This window comes from Mya arenaria, chromosome 5, assembly GCF_026914265.1.
Source record: "Mya arenaria isolate MELC-2E11 chromosome 5, ASM2691426v1".
Lineage (NCBI taxonomy): Eukaryota > Metazoa > Mollusca > Bivalvia > Myida > Myidae > Mya > Mya arenaria.
In genome coordinates, this window is record NC_069126.1 from 35,996,763 (window position 1) to 36,021,943 (window position 25,181).

Genomic DNA, 25,181 nt, shown 5'->3' on the forward strand with positions numbered 1-25,181 from the left:
TTTGCCAAATTATTCAGTCGGTGTTGTGTAAACAATGGCGTCCGGAGCTTCTGTCAGTAGAATATTGTGTACTAAGTTGTTGATAAACAATCCATTAGCGGCTTCAAGGTCAAGATGTTTACCATTATCAACAAGACCATTTGCGAGCAGTCAATCACAACCGACTGACAACTTGTTCACTGATGAACACGCTCAACTGAGAGCCAGTTTGAGAAAGGTCAAAAAGTGTAACGATTTTTCCAGTTTATTTACATGTACACTACTGGATACTCTACTGGATACCAATAATGATATCACTTTTAATGAATAATCAATATATCACAAGTTAATCTTGTTCTTCTGATATGAAGTTAAAAGTTCTACAGTATAAAAAAGAATATAATTGTAAAGCAAACATTGTAGGAAAAGATCTGGTTCTTAATTGCCCCCCCCACACAACATGTACTCCTCCACTATTATAACCTCTAAGGCTGATCCAGGCACTCTTGCCTTTTACTTTTTACTCTAGTTAAACAATCATTGGAGGGAAAGTTCACCCAGTGTGGGGCTTGAACCCACGACGGTCAAAACATACATTGTATGCTTGCTTGGCGCTCTGTAGTTTGTGTGGGTAAGAATCAGCCACCCGGTTAGCTCAGTTGGTTAGAACTCACTGCTAGTGGTAAACAGCAGGAGTGCCTCTGTTGGCCTAAATGGGGGAGGAGTGTAGTGTGTTTTGGTAAGAACCAGCCGCCAGTTAGCTCACTTGGTTAAAGCTCCGTGCTAGTGTTCTAGCGCCGTTGGTTCGATCCCCGCACTGAGCGCACTTTTCCTCCTGGGTTTACTTTAGCTGTAACCATCTTAGCTAACCGGGGGGCTTATTCATACCCACAGTGATACACACTACAATTGTTAATCTACTAATATTATTAATAACCTTGCCGTTTGGCTAGCTTTTAAGCGACTTTGGCCGGCGCATCAGAGGTCAGGGGTTCAATCTTAAGAAGACATACACTTTGTCTTAAGTAAAGTGATAACTCTGACTCCGGTGGTGAGATGCTATTCTGTTTAGCTATCAATCTATATGTAACGATAAGTAACAAACTCATATGTGTTTTGCAGTATTTCATAAGGCCAAAAAATTAAGATCTAAAGTTACATGTATATTATCAATATCTGAATTATTGTCTTCCAGGTTATTGATAAAGAAATAAACCCCTATGTGGATGAATGGGAGGCAGCCAAGCAGTTTCCTGCTCACAAAGTTTTCAAGAAACTTGGAGAGGGAGGTTTCCTGGGTGTTAGCAAGCCAACAGGTAAAACCTGATGTCAAAATAAAGCCAAAGATTCTATATAAGTCTAGCTTGTGATGTCAAAATAAAGCCATCGATGATATATAAGTGTTGTATTTGTTGTCAAAATAAAGCCAAAGATTCTATATAAGTGTGGCATGTGATGTCAACATAAAGCCAGCGATTATATATAAGTGTGGCATCATGTAATGTCAAAATAAAGCCAAAGATTCTATATATGTGTGGTATTTGATGTCAAAATAAAGCCAAAAATTCTATATAAGTGTGGCATGTGATGTAAAAAAAAAAAGCTACAGACTCAATATAAGTGTGGCATGTGATGTCAAAATAAAGCCAGCGAGTCTATAGAACTTTGACATGTGATGTCAAAATTAAGCTTAAGTTTATATATAAGCTTGGCATAATGTAATGTCAAAATAAAGACAAAGATTTTATATATGTGTGGCATGTGATGTCAAAATAAAGCCAAAGTACACATAATTGTGAAGGTGAAAGTACCGTTTGACTAACATTAGGTTGTTAATCTTTAATGGTGGTTTGGGGTAGCAAATGAATGTTTATTCTGAGTGAAACCCATATCTGTCCACTTTCAGCTTAATAGGCTGAAGTGTTCTTCTATGGAATAGTTAGATGAAGTAATAATTAAATGGTTAAGAATGGGTAAAGCAAGCGTAGCTAACAAAGCCTTTATAATCATTTAGATATTACTTGGACTACAACCCCATTGGCTTACACATTGTCAACACTGACGCAGGTAGTGTTTATCGGATGAGTGGCAGTGGGCGGACCTTTAAACACCTGCAAAAGTTGAATTTCTTAATGATTAGGCCTAGTACTTTTATGATTACCTATCTGCAATTTAATTGGTTGAAAATGAAGGTTTAAGTTATAAATAAACCAGACCAAAAAACTAGATATAAGTGCATTGTGAGTGCCTAAAAGGAGAAATAGTATACTAGAAGCAGTGTAATGTTTAAATTTTATAGCAGTTTTAATTTATCATTTTGAAGTGACTTTATATTAGTTTTTAACCAGTCAGTTAACCACCAATGACGTATAAGATTGATACAACCAGAAGTAGAATTTGTGTTGCATTTTTCCCTAGAGTATGGAGGACTGGGGCTTGACTACAGCTACAGTATCGCAGTGGCAGAGGAGCTGGGGTCCATCAACTGTGGGGCCATCCCGATGGCTATAGGGGTTCAGACCGACATGGCAACACCAGCATTGGCAACGTATGTATTCCAGTCTCTGACTATCTAGCTGATATGACTTTTTACTTTTAATAATAAAAGCTTGCATCCAATGCTTGCCCATGTGCTTATTGTCCCTGGCCACATGTGTACCAAGTTTTATTTGAATATCTTTAACTGTTTTTGAGTTATGCACCAGGTTAAAAATTTGCATGCCAACTCCAACGATACCAACGCTTAAGACAATACCCCGACTATTTTTTCATTGAAAAGAAGTGTTATTAAAATGTTATGAATTATCTGGATAGTCTTTTCAATTTTGCCAATTACATGTTAAATTACTGGAGTTATAAGGATATCATTTAAGAAGTATGTGGTTATCCATTAATTACAGAAATCAGTTTGACAATTGATAAAAAGGTAGGTTTTAAAGTGGGTGACCATTGCTTTCATGTTTATTTCAAAGAATAAATGTTACTAGTATTTAATTTTTAGTGTCCCAAATAATACTTACCTTGTTATATACATTTTAATTTCAGGTTTGGGAGTGACAGAGTCAAACGAGAGTTTTTGGCCCCGTCCATTTCAGGGGACATGGTGGCTTGTTTAGGGGTCAGTGAAGTTGGCGGAGGTTCAGATGTTGCCAGTAAGTATTCTTGAAATGAACATCCCAAACATAGGTGGCAGTTTCAGTCTGGAATGGTGATAAATAATATATATTTTTAAAGCTGCACACTCACATATTGAACGTTTTGACAACTGTTTTATTTTTTGTCTTGGAACGAGCCAATTTTTGCAAAAAAGCATCGAAACTAGTGATTTAAGACTGCTGACAAAAAATCAGATTGAAGGTTTGCATATTAATGATTAAGTATTGATGTTTTATGCATTTTTCCTAAGGTGTTAGTAATGCTTTTAGCCATAAATCATAAATTTTCCAACTTAATTATGAAAAACTGGGATCTGATCTTTTGTCAGCAGTCTTATATCACTGGTTTTCAGATATTTACGCAAAAATTGGCTCATTCCAAGACAAAAACTAAAAAAAAGTTGTGAAAACAGTCCATCTGTGAGATGCAGCTTTAAATGATTACCAGTATATATGCAAAAAAGAAGGTATCCAAGGCTGTTTCCACACTTTGCCCAATAAACCTGAACTGTTCAAATGAGCACAAACCTGAACTTGCCTCGCAAAAATGTTGTTAAAATAAACTGTTTTTTTTTGACAAATCTAATTTTTTATCCTATTTTAGCATGGTATTTTTTTACATGTAGCTCATTGAGGGGGAGAATGGTGTTTGATACCTTCTTTATGTGTAGAATATGTATATAATCATACATGTATGATTATCCCTGACTGATACTACCACCTATGATACTAAAGTGTATCAGTGTGTTAACTTGCATATCAGATATAAATACAATATTATATGAGCATTATAGTTATTTGAAATGTGATAAATCGTATGCTTCAATGTCTAAAACAGTATTTTGAAATGTAATTTTATAATTCTAGTTTTTAGATATGTAGATCACACTATACTGATGCTTGTACTATGTTAAAAAATGAACTGCATGGATGTGGCATTTTTTAGTTAGGCAACGCCTACTGCCCCTTGTGGCCCAGTCCACAAGTTTCTTTGAATACCCAAAAATAGTGATCATCTCCGCACATTTTCAAAAGTAAAAAACAATTTTCGTCATATCTTTTTTTTTAAATCACTAATATCTACGATAACACTTGAGTAGATACACAAATGTTTAAAGTGTGGCACTATTTCAATTAAAGATTATATCATTGTTTTAAGTGGAAAATTCCATTGTATTAGTTTAAAACCACTGTCTCAGAACTGGGGACCCTTCTCCAAATTGAAAGTACAGTGAGGGCTGTGGTTAGTTACCTTAAACAAATTATACATAGTTTTCAGTTGTGATCCCCAATGTAGTAACATCTTTGCTTTTCAACAGTACTAAACAGGAGAATATTTTATAATAAGTAAGAAAGGCTCCAAACGAGTTGTTTTGAGCGAAATACATATTTTAATTTTGTAACAAGTGACTGTTTGTTTATAATTGCAGGTATTCAGACCAGGGCAGTAAAGAAAGGCGGTGATTATGTCATAAATGGGGGTAAAATGTGGACAACATCCGGCACACAGGCAGACTGGATGTGTCTTCTCGCCAACACGAGTGATGGGCCACCCCACAGAAACAAGTCGCTTATATGTCTACCAATGGATGCCAAAGGTAGTTTTTTTCTTTGCTGAATTTCTGTTTATTTAAGTGATTGCAGAAATTGGACACAAGACCCTTCTTGTCACTTCTTTCATTTTGACAGAAATGGTTTCTGTTCCATACTACCGGGTGGTATTCAACAGATTTTTCATGTCGTCTGTGTAGGGTTTAAGGCAGATTTTAAAAAGGACAGGGTGCTGCAGAAGAGGAACAGGAGCTTATGGATAAAAGGGCACATTGTATCGGGCTGTGAAGAACTTGGAACATGATGAATTTGGCAGAAAATTTAAGAAATTGTGTTTAATTCAAGTAATACTAGTATTAGGTTTCAACTGCCAAATATTTATATTTTGTATTTATGATCACATTACAAGTTTTGATCAAAACAAAAGAATGATTTGATTATCTTAAACATTTAATTATATTTAGGCGGAAGGGAGCCCATGCTTGTCTCCATGAGTGCAGAAGGTTGCTGCCAAAAAAACGCCCAGGGTGTAGCACCCTTCCGTAGCACTTAAGCTTAAAAACCGTATCTGTGAAGCATAGCTGAACACATAGGTTTCATGGCTGCATTGCCATATTCACTCTCTTACATATTAAGAATCTGTTTTTAAATCTACTAACTTTGTTCCTAAGTTTATTAGCACAATTTCTAACCCAATAACTATTCAATTGACCTATGAAAGGATTATATTTCATCAATAAATAATAGCATATGTTCATTATACCATATGTTCATTATAAACACCTGACAATCAATCTTCCGTTAATTCACTTAATTGGTATTTAATTAATATATTTTTTCAGGTATTGACAGGAGTATGACTATCGATAAGCTGGGAATGTGGAGTTCTGATACGGCCCAAGTATTCTTCGACAATGTGCACGTGCCGCAGGAGTATGTGATAGGCGAAGAAGGAGAAGGATTCACGTACCAGATGGTCCAATTTCAGGCTGAGAGGATGTGGGCTGCAGCTGGATGTAAGTTGCTTGAGGCAACCTTTACAGTCATGTGAAGTTGCTTTTACATTCCCATCTTCAAGGATTAACATATCAGATACAGAGTATTAATTTTGTAAATAGTTCTCCCTCACTCCCCCATAATGGTAGGAGAAAGTTTGATGTTCCACTTGTCATTTTTCAGAGTTATTGCCCTTTGTTTTTTTACATATATAGAAAATAGAAATAAATAAAACTGTTGGGCAGATTTTGATGAAACTTAACAGGATGATAAGTACCAAGCCTAGTTGTGCATTAACGTAAGCATATTCAGCTTGTATTATTTTCGCCCTTTGATATTTTTACAAAAAGTGCACAGAGATCTTGTCTGCATGTTATCTATGTCATGATTAAAGGATTTCATTCTATCTTGGCACAGTGTCCCAACATTGTCATGTACTATAAATCTTTAATGTACTTTTGCATCAAAACTTCATGCAAACAGTCAGCGATGTATACCGCAATGGTTATCATGCCCCATGAAAAAAATATAAAGATCACTCAATCACTTACATCTTTTAAGCTTTTATCTCTAAACTTTTTGGAGAATCCACCATCTGTAGATAAAATGAGAATACTTGTATAAAGGAAATGATTTCAACGACATTCAGGTTTGTTGCCACTACAGAAGTTAATCTGGGACACCATTGAGTACACACGGTCTCGGAAGGCGTTCGGCCAGCCGATACTCAACAACCAGACCGTACATTTCAGGCTGGCCGAGTTGGAAACTGAAGTGGAATTGTTGAGGTCACTACTGTACAGAACAATAGGTGAGATATTAATTGAAGTAGATATAATTTGCTTGAATATTGAAGGCAAATTTTAGAAATACTGTCTCTGTCCTTCAAGCGGGGGTGTGAGGCTGTGTACAATGCCAGAGGTAGGATTTCGTACTTAAATAGTGTTTTGTAAAAGGTTTAGATAGATTGTACTATATGCGGAATCAATTTTGCAACAGATCTGTAGACAATTTCCCAAAACAGACTTGATGACAGTTTTCAGTACATTATTTTACTGTTTATACTTCAGAATGTGAAGACAGCAGTTTAAAATAAAGTGGCATTAGCTTAAACTCAATATTACTGAGAATATTACTGAGATTAGCTGGTATAACAGGCTTAACAACATGTAGTTGGTTGCAATGTAGCATCCATGTGTAAGCTGAAGGGGGATGGGGGTCCTTCAGGCAAGTTAAAGAATATCTTTTGTTACTTTTTAAACTTGAAATGTTGTCTATATAATCAATGTGTCAAACATTTTTATTGCTATATTTGTCCCTTTCCAGCTCTGTATGTAGCGGGTAATGATGTGACAAAGTTTGCGTCAATGTGTAAACTGAAGGCAGGGCGACTTTCTAGGGAGGTCACAGACGAGTGCCTGCAGTTCTGGGGAGGAATGGGTTTTACCAGCGACGTCCTTGTTAGCAGGTTCTACAGGTAAAGTCTGCAGCATAAAATGTTTAAGAAATTTAACCAAAAAATAAGCTAATTCTGTCGTACATACATGTGGCGCCTTAAGCCATGATCCTAAATTTTGTTTTCTGTTGAACCTATTATGCCTATACAATTTTGGCATAATTTGAAGGGGTGTTGCTTGCTGTCAAGTTATATGCAAAATAATAGACAAAAAAAACATTGTTTATAAGGTTATTGCAGTTTGTGTTTTTGCTCTTTATTTTCACTGAAATCAGACGATTTTGAAGGCCAAAAGATCTGGTTTATAATAATTCTTTTGGCGTTATTTTTACACATGTTTTTTTTACATACCATACCCTTCTAAAATATAATATAGAACCACAAAAATTCACATAACTGTGTATCTGATGCCTTAAATACATGTAGGATGCTTTGTTATTGCATATCGAACATGTGTTTCTGGTCATGTGACAAGTGCTTGAAAACCCCCAAATTACAAGCCCCATTTAAGATGAGTCACCCACAACAATGCGCCACTTCTTATTTATTTTATTGTATGGTTTACAAAAAGTTCATTATGCCATCTCAATAATGCACAATCAAATATATAAGTATGCAAGAAGAAAAAGCAGTTTGAAAATAAATCATCATCAAAAATGCCATTTTTAGAGGACTATTTGACATTAAGAGATCTAAAATTACCCTTTATGACATTAGTAAACAACGTCGCACACGCATTATGATGTAATGTACAAAAATGTGTTTTTCTACGTCCATTTTTCCACAAATTGATAATGTTAGGTATGCAAGAAAAAAACATAATCATGTTTTTGCATTCTGGATGTTAATGTTAATGGACATAATGTTGTAATGTCTGGTAACAGATGCGATTACCAGCTGTTTAGCCCTTCAGTATGATTTTACTTCTTATTTTCAGGGATTTCCGCTTGCTTTCTATTGGTGGTGGAGCTGATGAAGTTATGTTGTCAATCATCTGTAAATACATGGATACCCTGCCCAAACTTACTGCGAAAAAGGCCAAGTAGAAATATGGTTGTGAATTAAAGCCTTGATTTTTTTCAAGCTATGACATTGGGTTAACATGGAGCCACACCAATTTAAATTTGTTTGTTAGATTTGGGCAGAGAAAAATTTGAGTGTGCGGGCCCAAAAAATAAATTGAAATTTTAATACTGAAGCGACCAAAGTCAAAACCACTACTTTTCTACATAATTAGCATTTGACTGATGATCCTGAACAACTTTAAATTTATTCTCTCTTCTAAGTGAAAGTTTAAAATTTACCTCACAAAGTATTCACTTTATGGAAATATTTGACTCTTACAAAAGTTGAAATAAAATAAACGTAGCAACATGTATTTGCGTAATTTGATGCGACATGGCTCAGTAAAAAAGTTATTCTGTGCCATTTTGTTCCATCCTTAGGTGAAAAAATTATGAGCGGTGGCTTGAATTTGCTTATTTTTCTGTAAATATCCTTTCTTTTAAAATGGAAGGTAAATCCGACAAACAAAATTTTAATTTGGTGTGGCCTAATTTATAACTAAAAATTACAAGCATATGTTGGAAACTACCTCAGCCAGTTTTTCACAAAAATAAGTCTGTTTTAGCAATTACTGAAATCTGTTGTTTAAGTGTTACTCTGAAGAATTCTTAGCACAAGTCAATGTTTATTTCAATTTTATATGAATCAATGGCACAACACATCATAAAGAATATGGCGATTTATCCGATGGCAAGTTATCTGAATTACAGTGTACATGAATATTCACCCTCCACAAACTAGGAGGCTGACCGAACAATATCATCTTAAGTTACAGAATCTTTAAAAAATTGCAGTATTATTTTATTGTAATAAAAGAGACAAGTTATGTAATGAAGGATTGGTTCCTGGCTTACCTAAGAACAATTATTAAATGTGATTCTGTGATATGATATTGTATATTGCGCTATGATTATTGTATTCATTGTTTCAATTTTATGTATTTTATACAAACTGAAATATCCATGTAAAAAATGTAGATATTGCACAACTTTCTTAATTTGATACGTTATTTTCAGTTTGACGATAGATCATGTTCAATTTTCTTTAAAGGGAAATGAAATCTACCATTTAGACAATGTACTTGCTACATATTTCCGATTATTTGTTGAAGATATTTTATAACATTTTTTTTTGTTAACTGTATGATATGATATGGTATGATATGGTAATTATAATATGATATTTTTCAATGATTCTGGAAATAAATCCTGACAATCTCCATCGCTAGTTTCGTAGTAGAATGAATATCAGCTCATTCTTAACATTTAGATTGTCATGTTTTTTCCAAATGCACTTCCCACCAAAAAAGGGTAGGTATGTCGGGATTTCAACATTTTTTTTCTCTATTTAACAGCACCTAAATGTCAATTTTAGAATTTGTGTGCAAAAATTCAGGGTTGGTGCGGAAACTTGACAGTTTTGAAAATAGAAAATAGGTGATATAAACACGACATATTTGTCTAGTTTGATTTTGGGAGATTTTAACACCAAAATATTGTAGAATTCAGTTTAAATAAAAGTAAAATTATAATATAAAGCTATTAAATAGCCTACCAGGCTACAAACAAGCTCAATACATGCTGCAACTTTGAATCAGAGGTAAATTTATCCCTGTGTATTTATCATGCGTATATTCACCCCCGTGGGAGGATGCATTTTCATCATTGGTAAATGAACACTACACAACAATTTACGCTTGTGATTGTTTTATTCAATACTACAGTATGATACAAAATCTATACAAATATAATGCTTTTATTCATATAAAATGTGGTTGTTAATAAGCATGGCAGATAATGAACCAGTCAATTGTAACCATGCCCCCCCCCCCCCCCCCCCGGTCCGGGGGTAACCCGTGGTTACAATTGACTGGTGCATAACAGGCATAAATCAGCTCCAACTAAGAGCTTGGTCAACTATGGGTTTTGAATTGTGAAGGTAAAAGAATCTAAAAGCACCAGTATTTTGTACATTATGTCATTTCAGATGCAATGCCCTGACACTCCCAAGAATCCTTAGGTCAGGTTACCAGTATTGCCAAAATAAAGTGTCAGTTCATATCGCACATATTTTTCTTTGTCACAACAAAGTCATGTTTTTATAACAATTGAGTAAATGGAGAATTATATGGATTTCTACAAAACAATATAAGATACACACATTTTGAATACATTTTAACAGTTTAAATATTAAGACAGATAATACCAATTACCAAATAAGTAAATTAAGTATGTTATAATTGTACCATTATACCATTATTATGTGAAATTACAACGATAGTGAAAAGGCAGTTATTTTCAAAAACAATAAAAATTCTCAACAAACAAACAACAAGAGCACCACAAACAGATATCAAAGCTAAAATGTTGATTTTTTTTATCTCAGTGGAGAAGGGGCATAACTCCACAATTATACAGTAAGAGTTGTGCACTTTGCATAAAATGTGTGTATACTGTGTCTGGGAACATTTGTACAAAGTTTCTTGTGAAAACCTTCAACTTGTTTCGGTAAATGGTTAAAGTTTAGGCAAGCCAATAATGACACAAAGGGTTATCACAGTCTCTTGAGTTTGTCCTTCAAAAAACAAACATGAAAGAAATAACCAACATTTCAAAATCAAAAATAAAAGTCCACCACCAAGGGCAAGTCTTAGTCAAACACATTTTTTCTACCCGTGAATGAATACTATAATCCAGTGCATGCATTTTTTGCTAACTTATATCCAATCTTAATTGATTTTCAGATTTTTTTGTAAAGAAAATGAAGCCTGCTTATTTTTGTCTCTTCAGTTTTGGAGGAATTAAAGAATCTATCATAACTAAATTCATTGCAATTATACATACATGCAACAAAATGAAAATCAATCAATTTCTCAAGTCTGCCTCAAATGTAATGTAGTAATATATAGAGGATGATTATTTGTTTCAGTGTAAGAGCATAATATATTTCACCAAGTGAGCACCAAAAGCTATATAATACTTATTTTAGGTGTTTTTATTATATGCTTTAAGTACCTATATAAAATGACATTCAATTGTGGATTTCAGAAAATCGTGACAAATCCTATGCAAACATAACATCATTTCAGAAATGACCTTGTTGAATTTGTGTCGCAGCGCTTTGTGAGCTGATGTTTGAATTCGACTTTAGCGAGGGCTGAAATTTGAAAACAGTGAAACATATCAAATTGTTATTTCATTGTTTGAAAAAGCGAAATATCATTTTTATTTCACTGATAAATCTCTATAAGCCATCAAGCATATAATACTTGTGTTATCTACATGAAAATACTTACTCAATTTTCTTTAATGATTTATATACCCTGCAATTGAATAGCAATTCAAAGCAGTTAAGCAAAGTATTTGGGAACTTGAATATGGTATAATATCTTTCCCAGCATAGCAATTAAATATCAATGATGTAAAAAATTCTCAAAAAGATACACTACCAGTATTAGATGTATGAAATTATAGTTAACAATTCAATAGCACACTAAACTTACCAAAGCATTATAGTGCGTGAACACATTTGTATAGAAGCACATTAAATAGCAATTATGCAAAAAACTTCTCGAAAATATATACTATAACTTTTATGAATATATATAGTAAACATTTCAATAGCCCACTACACCGACCAAAGCTTTATAGCGTGTGAATACATTTGTAAAAAAGTTCTGAGATTCTTTCACCAAGAGATATTAAAGGGACTCGATCACGTTTTAAAGGTTCGGACTTCGAAAACTTTAATTTTGTGAAATGTAATAAAATACTTGTAACAGTGAAAAAATGTTATCACAAGTTCAAAACAGGTTCTTTTGTTAACAATTACTTTGTAACACATGAATGCTTTGTTTTATTGAAAAGCTTTAATAACTCTCTTGAAAATTGAATGGTTTTTGGTTAATGGGTATGGTATCTGCCAGTTGCTGTTTTGTAATTGTCAATTAAAGCAGGTTAAATAAATGAACAGTAACAAAATTTGAAAACAATGTTGCCATCATAAAATATGTAAACAAGTCCCTTTAAAAACACTTATTTTTAAAATGTCCAAAAATACAAAAAACAGTAATAGTTTAACAGTTTTTCTGAAGTATTACATTTTTTAATAACTCAATTTTCTAAACAGTAAACAATGTAAAATATGTAAGATTATATACAAAATTCACCCGCAACATAATGACTTAACAGTTCATAACCTTATATAAACTAGTAACAATGTAATAAATGCTTTATATTATTTTAATTAAACTAAATCACAGTTAATGAATTCAGGGATTTATCCCAGAAAATGCAAAGCAACATTAAGATATAGATGATTTTGGTACCTTTTGGCAAACCCCCCTTACATATGGCGTGTCATCAAGCCGCGCCATTGCACACTGTTACACATTCTGGACAATTTCATTATATTATCCCTTCTCAAAAATCATGGTATAAAAAAGGTTTTCATCAAGCTATCAAGCCAAAGTTCGTAACAAACATCTTCAACAAACATCTCCAACAAACATCTCCATAATTTTCACTGCTCATTGTATTTGTACATTTCCTCAACGATGCCCTTGAAGAATTTCCTCAGCTCCGGGCGCTTGTTCTTGAAGGTCGGAGTCAGCAGGTTGTTCTCCACAGTGAAAGGCTCCGGGCACAGGAAGACATCCTTTACCTGGTGGTACAATTTAAAATAAGGCCCATCAACGATCAATGAAATTGTCAATATAGGACATTGACAACAATATTGAATATAAGCTGGCTATAGTGAAGAATTGATCAATATCTTGACAATATCAGAGAGCCCAAATGTTTACTTACAAATTATCTATGTTATTATTATCTTTCTACTAAAGAATGGTTGTCAGATTACAAAAGAATCAGAATATTTAGAAAGATGATTGTTCAGTTGGTGGTAGTAAGTGATTGTGATATTCATTGATCTGCATGTGCGGCGTAATTCGGGCTCAAACTATTGATGTCAGACAGCATGATGTATAACTTTCAAAATAAAAACATAAATACGTTTAGGTCATTTGATACAGAGAAAGGCTGACGTCAAAGATAATTTCACTTCAGAAAAAAAATGTCATATGTTTTTGGTTTTTTTCTAAAATTATATACACACTGGCGTGGTTCAAAGTAGGCTCTTAAAATTATCATAGTCAAATTAAAAGAAAAGTATAAGTGTTTTTAACATTAAAGTATGTTGTTGTTTTTTAAGGTCAATGAAAATAATGTATTATAAAATTCATATGTTTTTATAGCATATGACCAAGGAGATACTTTAATTAGGGAAGTGACTTAAGTTAGGAAATGACTTCAGATGTTTTATGAATAACACCATTGGCCTGCACATCATTTTCAGAAACTGAGCCTTGTTTGATCTAAGACATGCCAGAAAATGCTCTTACAGGCACTAAATAGTATAAAAAAACAGGTTAGCATGCCCTAGCAGGAAAGGCCTGCACATTTTATCTACATGTATATATTTAATTTTTATTTACGATATACAAGTTCTTCAAAGGCTTGGATGAGCAAATATAAATATAGTTACCAGTTCCAAACTGTTGAGTTTTGCTGCCTTTCCAACACTGACAATGTCTGTAAGGACCATTTGCTTGATGCTCTGCAAACATAGACACTAGGTTTGATGGCAATTGGATGAACATTACTCGAATTTAGAGGGAAAATACAGTTTTGCCATTTCAAGAGTCATAACTCAGGAGTGACTAAGACAACATGGCCGGTTATTGAACCTGACCGAGATATTCTGTTCATTCACATTCTGACCAAATTGGGTAATGATTGGTCAAAGGCTTCTTAAGTTATTGAACGTACAAAAACATTCAAGTAAGCCCCTCTTATACTTAAACATTTTCTATGCCTGATGGTGACATAGTTCCTTGAACGTCCCAATGGAGTCATTATTTGTGGTCCACTCCATGAACAAAATCTGAAACAACCAATCCCTCTACCACCACCCTCCCTCCCTACAGTACTGCTTGTACTTCATCTCCCGTACCTGCCTGTCACACAATTCTGTGAATTACCCCACCACACAATGTTCATGGCCTATTGCATCAACACATCCTCATCCAGGGCAAACTACCCTACACTACCCACTGTCCACTTATGCCCTAGTACACATCACATACATGACTATCACACAAAGCCATGAATTACCCCACCACACATTGTTCATGGCCTATTGCATCAACACTTCCTCATCCAGGGCAAACTACCCTACACAATCCACTGTCCACTTTTGCCCCAGTACACATCACATACCTGACTCTCACACAGGTCCTGAAATTTCCCCGTCACACCATTATTGCAGGCCCACTGCAACAACACTTCCTCGTCAGGAACCACAATGGCCACCGCAAATGGCTACAAATAAATACATAAACATTAATAATCAGACTTAACAAATTGTGCAAATCCTTAACTTTTCCAGCCTTTTCTGTGATTTTTCTCTGTCTCTTAATAACTGAAAACCCCCCAGACATATTAAGGTGACATGTGACGCAAGATTGAGTCCCAACCCTAAAGGTCAAGGTCATACTTAGAGGTTAATAATTATGGAATGAGGCTTTTTTGTTCTTTCTTACTTCAAATTAATGAAGTTCTTAAATGGCCATACAATTGTCCCACATTTTGTTAAAAGCCCTTGTAATCAACTTTTGTTATTCTGCAGAATAATATTTAAGGTGTTTTGTTTCCATAATAGAAAGTGATACATGTATTAAAAACTTACAAAAGTGAAGCTGTGTTGATATGTTTATTTATTATTTTCCTTAATCCATTGTATCTGTACGAAAGCATTTATCAAGGTTAATCAGGCGCTTTATAAATCTTGTGAGGGATGCAGATTTTTTCTAATAATTAGAGCAGCATCAAAATCGAGAAGTTGTCCGGTAAACACAGTGGTAAGCGCACTCGCTTCTTATTAAGGTAACTGGGTTTATTTTCGGCCTCTGCACATATATGAGTTTGGTTGGCTGTCAGACAAGCCAGACAAGTGGATTTTTTTCCAGGTTTTCTGAATCCCCCACAACACAAGACCACCCTCTCGCCCAACATCGTTTTAATGAGAGTGACTTAGTATATTAAGTTAATATAACTTTCTTCACAATCATTCTACAATAAATAAAGTTTAAACTATTTATTGAATATATACAAAGAATAGAACAAGTTTCAAATACATAATTCATACATGTACACTTAGATCATTCATTCAAAGGGACTTTTTCAGTATTCATGTTGGTAACATTTTTTTCAAAGGCTGTTTATATTAAGTTATTGATTGATTTCAATAAACAAATACCAAACCACAACAAACAGATTCTCCATTCTCGAACTCAATTAAAACATTCACTTTTTACCGTAATTCTGCCCAACAAAATAATATTTAATTCATTTTGGAGGATTCATTCCAAATAACACAAATTTTTGAGTGCCTGTGTACCCAGTAACACATCATCGCACACTCCTTGAAAAGCCCCTGAATACAGCAAGACAAAATACAAGAATCTTTATTTAAAGTCTGGTATGTGTTAACAAGAAACATTAGCTATTTTCCGACATGAATAACAGGAAAACATAACATATAAAAATACCAAAAAAAGCATATAAAAATACCAAAAAAAGCATACCAAAATGGTGCAGACAAACCCTCTTTAAAGAGAACTATAACAATTCACATACCTGCAGACTGTTGCCCTCAACAAAGACCTGGGCCACAAACTTGCTCCTGCAGTACACAGTCTCAATCTTCTCCGGAGCAATGTATTCTCCCTTGTGGAAATAGCAAATATCCATTACAGTACTCTCCCCTCACTTAAATAGTGGCAGTGTAGAAAAATAAAGCTTTTATTTTTGTTAATTATGTTGGTAATATAGTATATGTATTTTAGACAAAGGTTTGCTAAAGTAAATGGCCCATGACATATTAGGCCTTCAAGGATTCAGATAATGATTTTTATAAAACAAACACCAAAGAAATAGCAAAACTTAAAAATATACATGTATGTTATAGCCATAAATATATGTGACCAAGTTTTTCACTCAGATCAAAGTTATTACTTTAATCATTAAGCTCATAAAAATCATATGTATTTACCTAGTTTGGATTTTCGGAAAAACCTATAATTAAAAAAAAACATACCTGGGCCAGCTTGAAGATATTCTTCTTTCTGTCAATTATTTTCAATGTCCCATTCTGTTACAGAAAGAAAAGACATTTTCAGTACTCTGATTCTTGACAGATCAAACTAAAATGACAAAGGTTTTGTGGTAATCTGATTTAGTTTGAATATGAATACTGTTTTATGCTGACATGAACCACGTTCAAGTCTGTTTTAGGGTTGAAAACCAGTACTAACGTTCATGTTTGTAGGTCTACATGAGATGACCATTACGGAGCTTAAACCCATTGCCTCTTGGGTGACAGGTGAACACCACTATCCTCAATGTGCTGACAAATTGTTATATTCTTATATGTTTGTACAAAACCGATTACAGTTCTACAACTCCCTAAAACTATCGATACACAATAGAGTCATCTTAACAACAAGGCTATTGTACAGTAAAAACCCAATATATGAGACCACCCTGTTTCATGACCACCTCGATAATGAGACCAATTTTTTTTAGAACTGATCTTTTTCTTCTATAATTCAATGGTCGTACACCCCCAAACAACGTTAATGCGACCGCAGGGAATTCGTTGAGATGTATACATGTTTGTGTTTACACCATGACTGACACGCAATATATAGAAGTTTACAACACCTGTCCCAGTTGAAGGATAATCACCTACCACTTTACGACAACTATGTATCCGCTCTATGATAGAGGTCAATGTTAGAGTGAAAAACACAGAAGTGTTTGATAATTGTTGGGTTTTTGATTAATTTGATGCTTTTAATTGGATTTTAAGGGAGACTTACTTTGCCAATGATGATGACTTTGCGGCTACTGAGCCATTGTTGATAACCACTCACCAGGATGCCCTTAAGTGGTTGGGTCAATTGAAAATGTACTCATGAATAAGAACTTGAGTGTTAAGGGCTATGAGTACATTGAAACTATTTTCTTTTGATACATGTTATCTATTGAATAATTTATGATTTGATGAATAAATGACAGAATTTTTTATTTATTTTCTCTGCTTGAATATTATTCACTCAGCCACAGATACAGACTCAATCTATAGCTCCATATTTGTAAAATAAAGTGGCACATGTTGCCTTGTACATAAATTAAGATAAAACCAAAACTAAAATATGTACTGTGCAATTTCAAAACATAGACAGAATAGAATGTATTATCAAGGATAACCATTCACAACCCTAATCACCAACTGAGACCAACCCAAGACCATTTCTCCAACATGTCTTTTGAATAGAGGTTTTTTACTGTATAATCTTTTTTGAGAAATTTTTAACGGTAACTGACCTGCAAAGACCCTACCTACCCTACAATCAAGCACTTATCATTAACCATTTTCCACATCTCTGGAATGACCCCACCACTTAACCCATCCCTCCCTAACACTCACTCACCGGTAACCATTCTCCAATGTCCCCTGTATGAAGCCAGCCATCCTTGTCAAATGTTTCCGCCGTCTTCTCTGGCTCCTTGTAGTAGCCACTAGCCACATTTCCACCCTTCACCAACACCTAGGAATAAAGGCTCTCTATAGTTTTACACTAGCATATTTATTTGGTAGTGAGCATTTTATGTGGTAGTAAGCATATTTAAGTGATGGTCAGCATATTCATGTATGTGATAGTCAGCATATTTATGTGATAGTCAGCATATTAATTTTATGTGATTGTCAGCAAATTTATGTGATAGTCAGCAGTTTTATGTGATAGTCAGCTTATTTAAGTGATGGTCAGCATATTCATTTATGTGATAGTCAGCATATTTGAGAGATGGTCAGCATATTCATTTATACGATAGTTAGCATATTTAAGTGATGGTCAGCAAATCTATCTGATAGTCAGCATTTTTATATGATAGTCAGCATATGTATGTGATAGTCAGCAAATCTATGTGATAGTCAGCAGTTTTATGTGATAGTCAGCAAATCTATGTGATAGTCAGCAGTTTTATGTGATAGTCAGCAAATCTATGTGGTAGTCAGCAGTTTTATAAGACAGTCTGCATATTCATGTGATTGCAAGATTGTCTATAGTTGGCTTTAATACAATTGTAATCTTGGTTCTGTATTGTGCAATGAATAAGTCACACAGTTGGTATGGAAAAAAAGAGTCTCTCACAGCTGACTTTGAATCATTTTTAGTGGATTTTTAATATTATCATCAAGGAAACCACAGCCTACCTCTCCCTGGTTATTTGCCGCAAAGTAGCCCTGTTCTTGACTATCCACCAGTTTGACAAAGTTCTGGGGCATTGGTGGTCCAACCATACCTGATATGTAAGTTATTCAAATTTACATATAAGGCAAAAGAAAATAAACTGTTTGTTTCCAATTTCATTGCGAAAAATGGAATCAGTATATTAATTTTGTTCGGCTGTGTCTTAATGTAATTTTCCTAGTTAAAACAATTTTATCTGGATTCATGTTAAATGGATGCTCTATAAACACAGGTCATTTACCCCCAAAAATATGTTTTCGTTATAACAAAATGTTTCTATCTGTCAAAAATGCAATTTTACTATGCTGTTTAATGACAAGATTTACCTTCCGAGACAAAATTTTCCCCAGGACAAATATGTGCATGTAACCGCACATACAAAATTTGCCACATGTTTGGAGGTGGAGCAAATTTGCCCTGTGATCAGCCATGTCATCAGCACAAAACCAGATTTTCGCAGGGGTTTTCAGTAAGTATTCGACATAATTGCAAATTTATAGGATAACAATAGTCATAAATACAATTTTTTACATAACTATTTTCATTTTATAAAATCTTTTGACAAAATTTCGCTGCAAAATGTTTCCAAGAAATATATTTATACGTTTTAATACAATGCTTACGTCTGTGATAAAGATTTCTGTTTTCTCGTTCAGTTTCTTGGTCTCCTTATCAAAATGGAATGCTTACCTTTAATATGCAATATATTAGTTAAGAGCTTTCACACTCTATTCAGCATATATGAGGGGTGATGAAAAATTACATGCACTTAACTTTTCTTATATCTTTGGAAAGCATAGCTCAAGCTTATTTATATTTACCTAGCTTGATATTAAGGAGTAAATATAAAGTTTCTCTCTTACATTGTTTACTCTCACAGGTAAGATTTATGCAAAGAAGGGGAGGCAATACACAAGAAACATATGCTTACAGACCTTTTAGACTGACTATAACCAACATTTCAAGAAGTAGTTTTACAATATGTGAAAGTTTAGCAGCAGCAGGCGATTGTATATAAGACGTTACTTATTTGGTTTGCTCAAAGTTAGCTTAAAGTTTTTGATTGGTCAATATTTATCCAATAATTATAATTAACCAATCAGATCATTCCAATGTACAAACCAAAAGATAACCTGTGGACAACTTGAACTAGTTTTATAATTATAATTGGTTTCTGGTGGATGATTGTTGAAAGAGTATCGTGTACGAAATCAGATGAATGATATTCCACATGGGTGAGGGAGTAAATAATAAGATACTTTTCAGGTATTTAATGAACAATCATGTAAACTTTGGTAGCCTGGTGACCCAATATCATTTTGATATCATTTGAAGGGGTTTTATGTGTAAAAAAAAACCAATACGTAAAAAATACTCTTTTTGGTATTTCAAATAAGCTGTTTTGACCTTAAAGGATTGCAAAATAGGTCATTTTAGCAGAAGTTAAGAGCAAAAATACAATTTGCAATAACTTTATCTATAATAAATTTTGGAAGCATGTTTATCAGTTTTAAAGAATGTTTATTGAAGGATGTTTAATCAGTTTTCAGCAAGCAAAAATCTTTAAAACAATACCAGCATTATGATTGGTCACCACACATCCAAATCTAGCACAATTGTCAATGTCTTAACGGAATGACAAGCTAATTTGTTTATCAGATTTCTTAATTATGTAACACAACAGTTAGACTATATTAAACCATGCACATGCATGTTAATGGGATGTGCCAGAAAATAACAGACATTCATCAGAAATTGTCTTTGTCCATTTAAAAATCTCATTCCTGTTCTTGGAGTTACTTTAAAGGGACTTGCCATGTTTTTGGACCAAAAATAAGTTTTCCCCGTAATTCATCTGAAGACACTTATTTTACCATTATTTTACTCTATGATGTCAAATTGCAAAAAAGAATTATTTTGGTTTTAGTGGGATGCGAACCCACACGGGTAAAGTCAAGATTAAATTAGAAAATCGATGCCTGAACCACTATGCCACAAGGACTTATACAACAGCAATGGATATTTGAACAATACATTGATAACAAGTTTCATCATGACTGGATAATTATTACTTCAATTATTGTCTTCACAAGAAGTAAACCTACTTTTTTTAACATATATAGCTAATAAGGGGCATAACCCTAGAGTTACTGATGCCATTGATGCTATAATCAAACTTTACTTAACCATGAGACCCATAAGCAATCCCACAAAATTTCATTATGATCAGATAATAAATTCTTGAGTTATCGCCTGCACATGACATATAACTGTGGAGTTATTGATGTGATATACCCTATGATCAAACTTGACCGAGATATTATGACCACAAAAACTGCCACCAAGTTAAATCACGACAGATAAAAAATACATTAGTTATTGTCTGCACCAAGTTCTGCTGATGATGCCTTTGACACCAATTGTAATACCTACATGTTACCTTAACAGGCGACACCAAAAATGGACACAATAAACTTCATACCAATGATAAATTATTTCAACTTTTACTTTTAACATTTTAACATTTTCTGGACACAGTGACTGATCCCCCTTCCAAATTTTCAATATTTTAGTCTGTTCTTGACACTAAAGGCATATTTTTGTTACTGTACAATCAACTGAAGGAATAAGCAGTAAAATCTAACAATACTTGGGAAAAAACAACAGAAGAACTATACAACAGTTTCATACAGATGCCCTATACAACAACAGCAGCAGCAAGGCAGATGGAATAAGATATATGAGATGAACAGCAACAACAACCAGTAGCAGCATAACAATACCCAGACTAACCAGACAACGTCTCGCAAGGGATTGTCATGGTAACTGCAGCCACGGCCTCTGTCTGTCCAAAAGCTTCATACATCTGAAATCAAGGACTTATAACCAATTATTTGACTACCATCTGACTACTGTCTGACCAATTGAGTACTATCCAACATCATTCTGCCATTTTTCCTTGAAGTTGATTGGCCAGCAGGCCGTGCAGAGCGCCAACATTGGATCTTTGTACAGCTGTTAAAAACATAGATAAAAGAAAGAGGTACCATTCCATGATGAAAACCCTGAAAAAGATTGTTCAAGCGGTAACCATTATTTGTGCTGTCTTAGATTTATTCCACAAGCCAAGGTGCTTGTATCTGTAAACTGCAATATGAAGAACACATTGTGACACATAAACGTTAACACGATGTCAGATGTACAAACCTGCACTCACTTCTCCCGGCACATGGAATGTCACCCCAGCAACCGCCTCTGTCTGCCCGTAACCTTCCATAACCTGTAAACATACACTTTCTAGCATGCAGAAAACTATTAAGACAGAAAATTAAGTTTTAACTTACCAACTACTGTAGATTATTTCATGGTCGCGAAGCCTTTTTTGTTTTGTCAAATTTTTGTTGGGTTAAAATTTGTAACTCCATCATTGATCAACTTAATAAGGCAACAGTGCATTGTATAATTTGCTAGTTTTTTAAATTAGCAACATGATGCATTTGGGGAAAATTGCAAAAATTAAAGCCTCCAGAAATTTTATTGATCTACAGTATTTCATAAACTAACAACAATACTTAAATTGTCTCACTACCTAACTAGCTTTGATAGCTACATGGTGGAGTGTCCAACTACAGTGGGAAGGGTTATGGGTTCGATCCCAACTAGATACACATTACAATTTGTTATAAATATACTTCCTATAATGAACATTATCCATGCATTTCTAGACAAAATCTGGCCTTTTTTTCAGAAATGGACTGGATTATTTTTTCTCACAGATTCATAGTGTCATGAATAGATTTTTTTAGTACAGTTAAACACAGCTATTCTGAACACCGTTTATCCGAAATTATCGCTATTTCAAAATTATTTTTCGGTCCCGATTCCTCCTTTGTCTAAATTTTTAATCTTTAATCAGAAATTGCTAGTCAGAAGTAAAAATTGCGGTCAAATTTGGTATTTCACACCTATTTATCAATTCTAATTTCGAACTCGGATCATGTCATCGTTTTTCACACCATACTGCAAATGCACTCGGGCATCAACTTGAGGTGACAATGGAGCACAATAAGCCCTTGTTAAAGAATGGCACTGAGCATGCGTATGTTACAAAAATATCTATCTCATCAGATTTGATCGCCTTATTGCTCACTCGACCCGCTACCGAACAATCCGCTATGTTCCGAATGCATACTTGTGCTGTCATTTTGTTTTAAATGTTTTATGTTGTTTTAATAAAGAAGTAAAATAACGAATTATTTGTCATTTATTAAACAATAAATCAACAAATATTTTTGTATTTGAAAGACTATTCAAACCGGTATGTATCGTATTGGTAACGTGTGACCGACATTGCAATCTTCACGACTAAGTATTTCACGTCATTCATCTATAATTCGCGAACACTGTCATTTTCTGAATATTGTTAATCCGAAATATCGCTATTCCGAAATAAACTTTTTGGTCCCAACGATTTCGGATTAACGGTGTTCAACTGTATTTGTCTTTACTACCGTTCTGTTACTGGTTAATTTATACACAAGTTATAAGGAAAATTAATGAAGATTAAGTTAAATAGTTGCAAAATATGTTTACCATGTCATACAAGTATTCATTATATCATTATTAAATAACAAAGTTGTTATGAATACAACTTATGATTACAAATGGAATTCTGAATTTACTGGGCAGAGAGGGTACTCAATCTGAGTTTTTTTTATCTCTTACCACACAACCTAAAGAGGCTCTGAAGAAGTCGAGGACTTTGCCAGACATAGGAGCCGAGCCTAAAATAAGGATGTCCACACGGCCTCCAAATAGGGCTTGAACCTTCTTAAACAAGAGCTTATCCCAGATGCTGTCTTTCCGAATCACGTACCTTTATAAAAACATATCAATAAGCATTAAAACAAGGGTCAAGATGGCCTTTGATCTAAAAATAAATCTGTTACATAATCTTTCAATTTTTAACACTTGCAAAAAGTTAAACTAATCCAATGTATATTTTGCTATGAAAATAGAAAATAACTAAAATTTATTACAATAAGTAACAACCTTTTTCATATTTGCTTACACTTTATGTCACAACTGTTATTGCCATGGCAATTAACCATCAAGTGAATCTGAAGAACAACGAGCTTATTCATTGAATTGATATCACCTGCCTGATTAGGCAAAGTAGATGGAATGGAAATCAAGTGTTGCTGAAATATTCTTACCAAAACATGCAATATGGCTGCAGAGTGATGGACTCTTATGATTGTTGATATGAGATATGAATTTGACTGGAATTGCTTGAAATGAAAGAATATTGTATATAGAGATGACCTTGTAACCTAGTATTGGTTCCCACATTACCAAGTTTCAAACTAATAAAAGATTTCATCAAACATTCTGATAAAATTTCATGTAGATTGGATCAGACATATTGCAAAAAATATAGCCTCTAAAATGTTCACAAGATTTGATCTAGTGGCCTAGCTATAAACTCCATGTGACTTAGTTTCAAACTTATCCAAGATTTCAAGGCAAGATTTGAGCTGATATAGTGCCCATGTTTGTCCCAATATTTCTTTAAGATTTGCCATAATTACCCATGTGACCCACTTTTAAAGTCTATAAAAGTACATCAAGGTACATTCTGACCACAGTTTGAACCAAGTCTGATCAATCAGCACCAATATTTGGTTCCATACATGATTTTTTAAAGATGTGATCTAGTGAACTAATTTCTGATCTGATGTGACACAGTTTTAAACTAGTCAATAATTTCACCAAGAAAAACATTCTGTTTAAGTTTCATTAATATTGAACCTCTAGCATGTTCCCAAGATTTTTCGAAGATTGACCTTTGACCAAGTTTTTGACCTTTGTGACCCACTTTAAAAAATATGGTGAGATTTCATCAAGTGTAGCAGTCTGTCCAAGTTTGAAAATAATCTGACCAATCATTACCATTTTATGGTTCCAGACAAAAAAATATAACATTTGACCTAGTGACCTAATATTTTATCACATGTGACCAAGTTCTAAATTTGTCTGAGAATTTATCATGGAAAACTTTCTAATTTAAGTTTGATATTATATCAAAACTAATTGTCTAAATCTTTCAAAGATTTTTCTAAGAGTGACCTAGTTTTGGACCCATGTGACCCACTTTAAAGAATGGTCGATATGTCATCAAGGGAATCATTCTGAACATAATACATATAACATTATCTGAGCAATGCCTACCAAGATATGTATACGGAAGAACGGACAACACCAAAACAAATAACCCCCTCCTTCGGCGGGGGATAGTTAGTTTTATTCATTTTTTTAAAATTATGTATGAACTGACTGATATCTATGGTAGTGATCATTTCTGTTATTCAAAATCTAAGTTTAGTTTTAAATGATAAGATAAAAAACATTACATTTAAAATTTGAATACAATAATCAATCCATTGCTTGTGATAAATATCACAGACCTTAGTCTGGTACATAAAACTTCTTTGTGAAAATATTTAAGCAAGTGAAAATATTCAAATTTTTATCAAGGCAAACTTTGAATACCTGCTATTTATAACAAAAATTATTCACATGCCTTTATTATCTGGACCCT

At 33.9% G+C, this 25,181-nt stretch overlaps 2 protein-coding genes across 4 annotated transcripts in view; one reads left to right on the plus strand and one right to left on the minus strand.

The window, feature by feature from the left end:
* Positions 1–34: 34 nt before the first annotated feature.
* LOC128235185 (probable acyl-CoA dehydrogenase 6) lies at positions 35–9,423 on the plus strand. The gene is made up of 9 exons (XM_052949934.1): positions 35–217; positions 1,175–1,295; positions 2,398–2,527; positions 3,025–3,131; positions 4,565–4,732; positions 5,528–5,701; positions 6,331–6,492; positions 7,008–7,158; positions 8,075–9,423. The coding sequence occupies exons 1-9, from the start codon at positions 35–37 to the stop codon at positions 8,181–8,183; spliced, it is 1,305 nt and encodes a 434-aa protein (XP_052805894.1). The 3' UTR covers positions 8,184–9,423.
* A 468-nt stretch (positions 9,424–9,891) lies between these two features.
* The window catches only part of LOC128235183 (long-chain-fatty-acid--CoA ligase 5-like), a 37,737-nt gene continuing 22,447 nt past the window's right edge, over positions 9,892–25,181 (minus strand). For 2 of the 3 annotated variants that reach the window (XM_052949933.1, XM_052949932.1), the window contains exons 13-21: positions 23,306–23,456; positions 21,374–21,446; positions 18,544–18,632; positions 17,759–17,875; positions 16,360–16,413; positions 15,900–15,989; positions 14,481–14,582; positions 13,747–13,818; positions 9,892–12,864 (exon numbers count right to left, since the gene is read on the minus strand). In XM_052949933.1, coding sequence (XP_052805893.1) covers positions 12,724–12,864; positions 13,747–13,818; positions 14,481–14,582; positions 15,900–15,989; positions 16,360–16,413; positions 17,759–17,875; positions 18,544–18,632; positions 21,374–21,446; positions 23,306–23,456 — 889 coding nt within the window. In that variant the 3' untranslated portion in view covers positions 9,892–12,723. Of the gene's footprint in view, positions 12,865–13,746; positions 13,819–14,480; positions 14,583–15,899; positions 15,990–16,359; positions 16,414–17,758; positions 17,876–18,543; positions 18,633–21,373; positions 21,447–21,787; positions 21,861–23,305; positions 23,457–25,181 lie in introns of all 3 variants that reach the window. The other variant, XM_052949931.1, reaches the window with a different exon arrangement.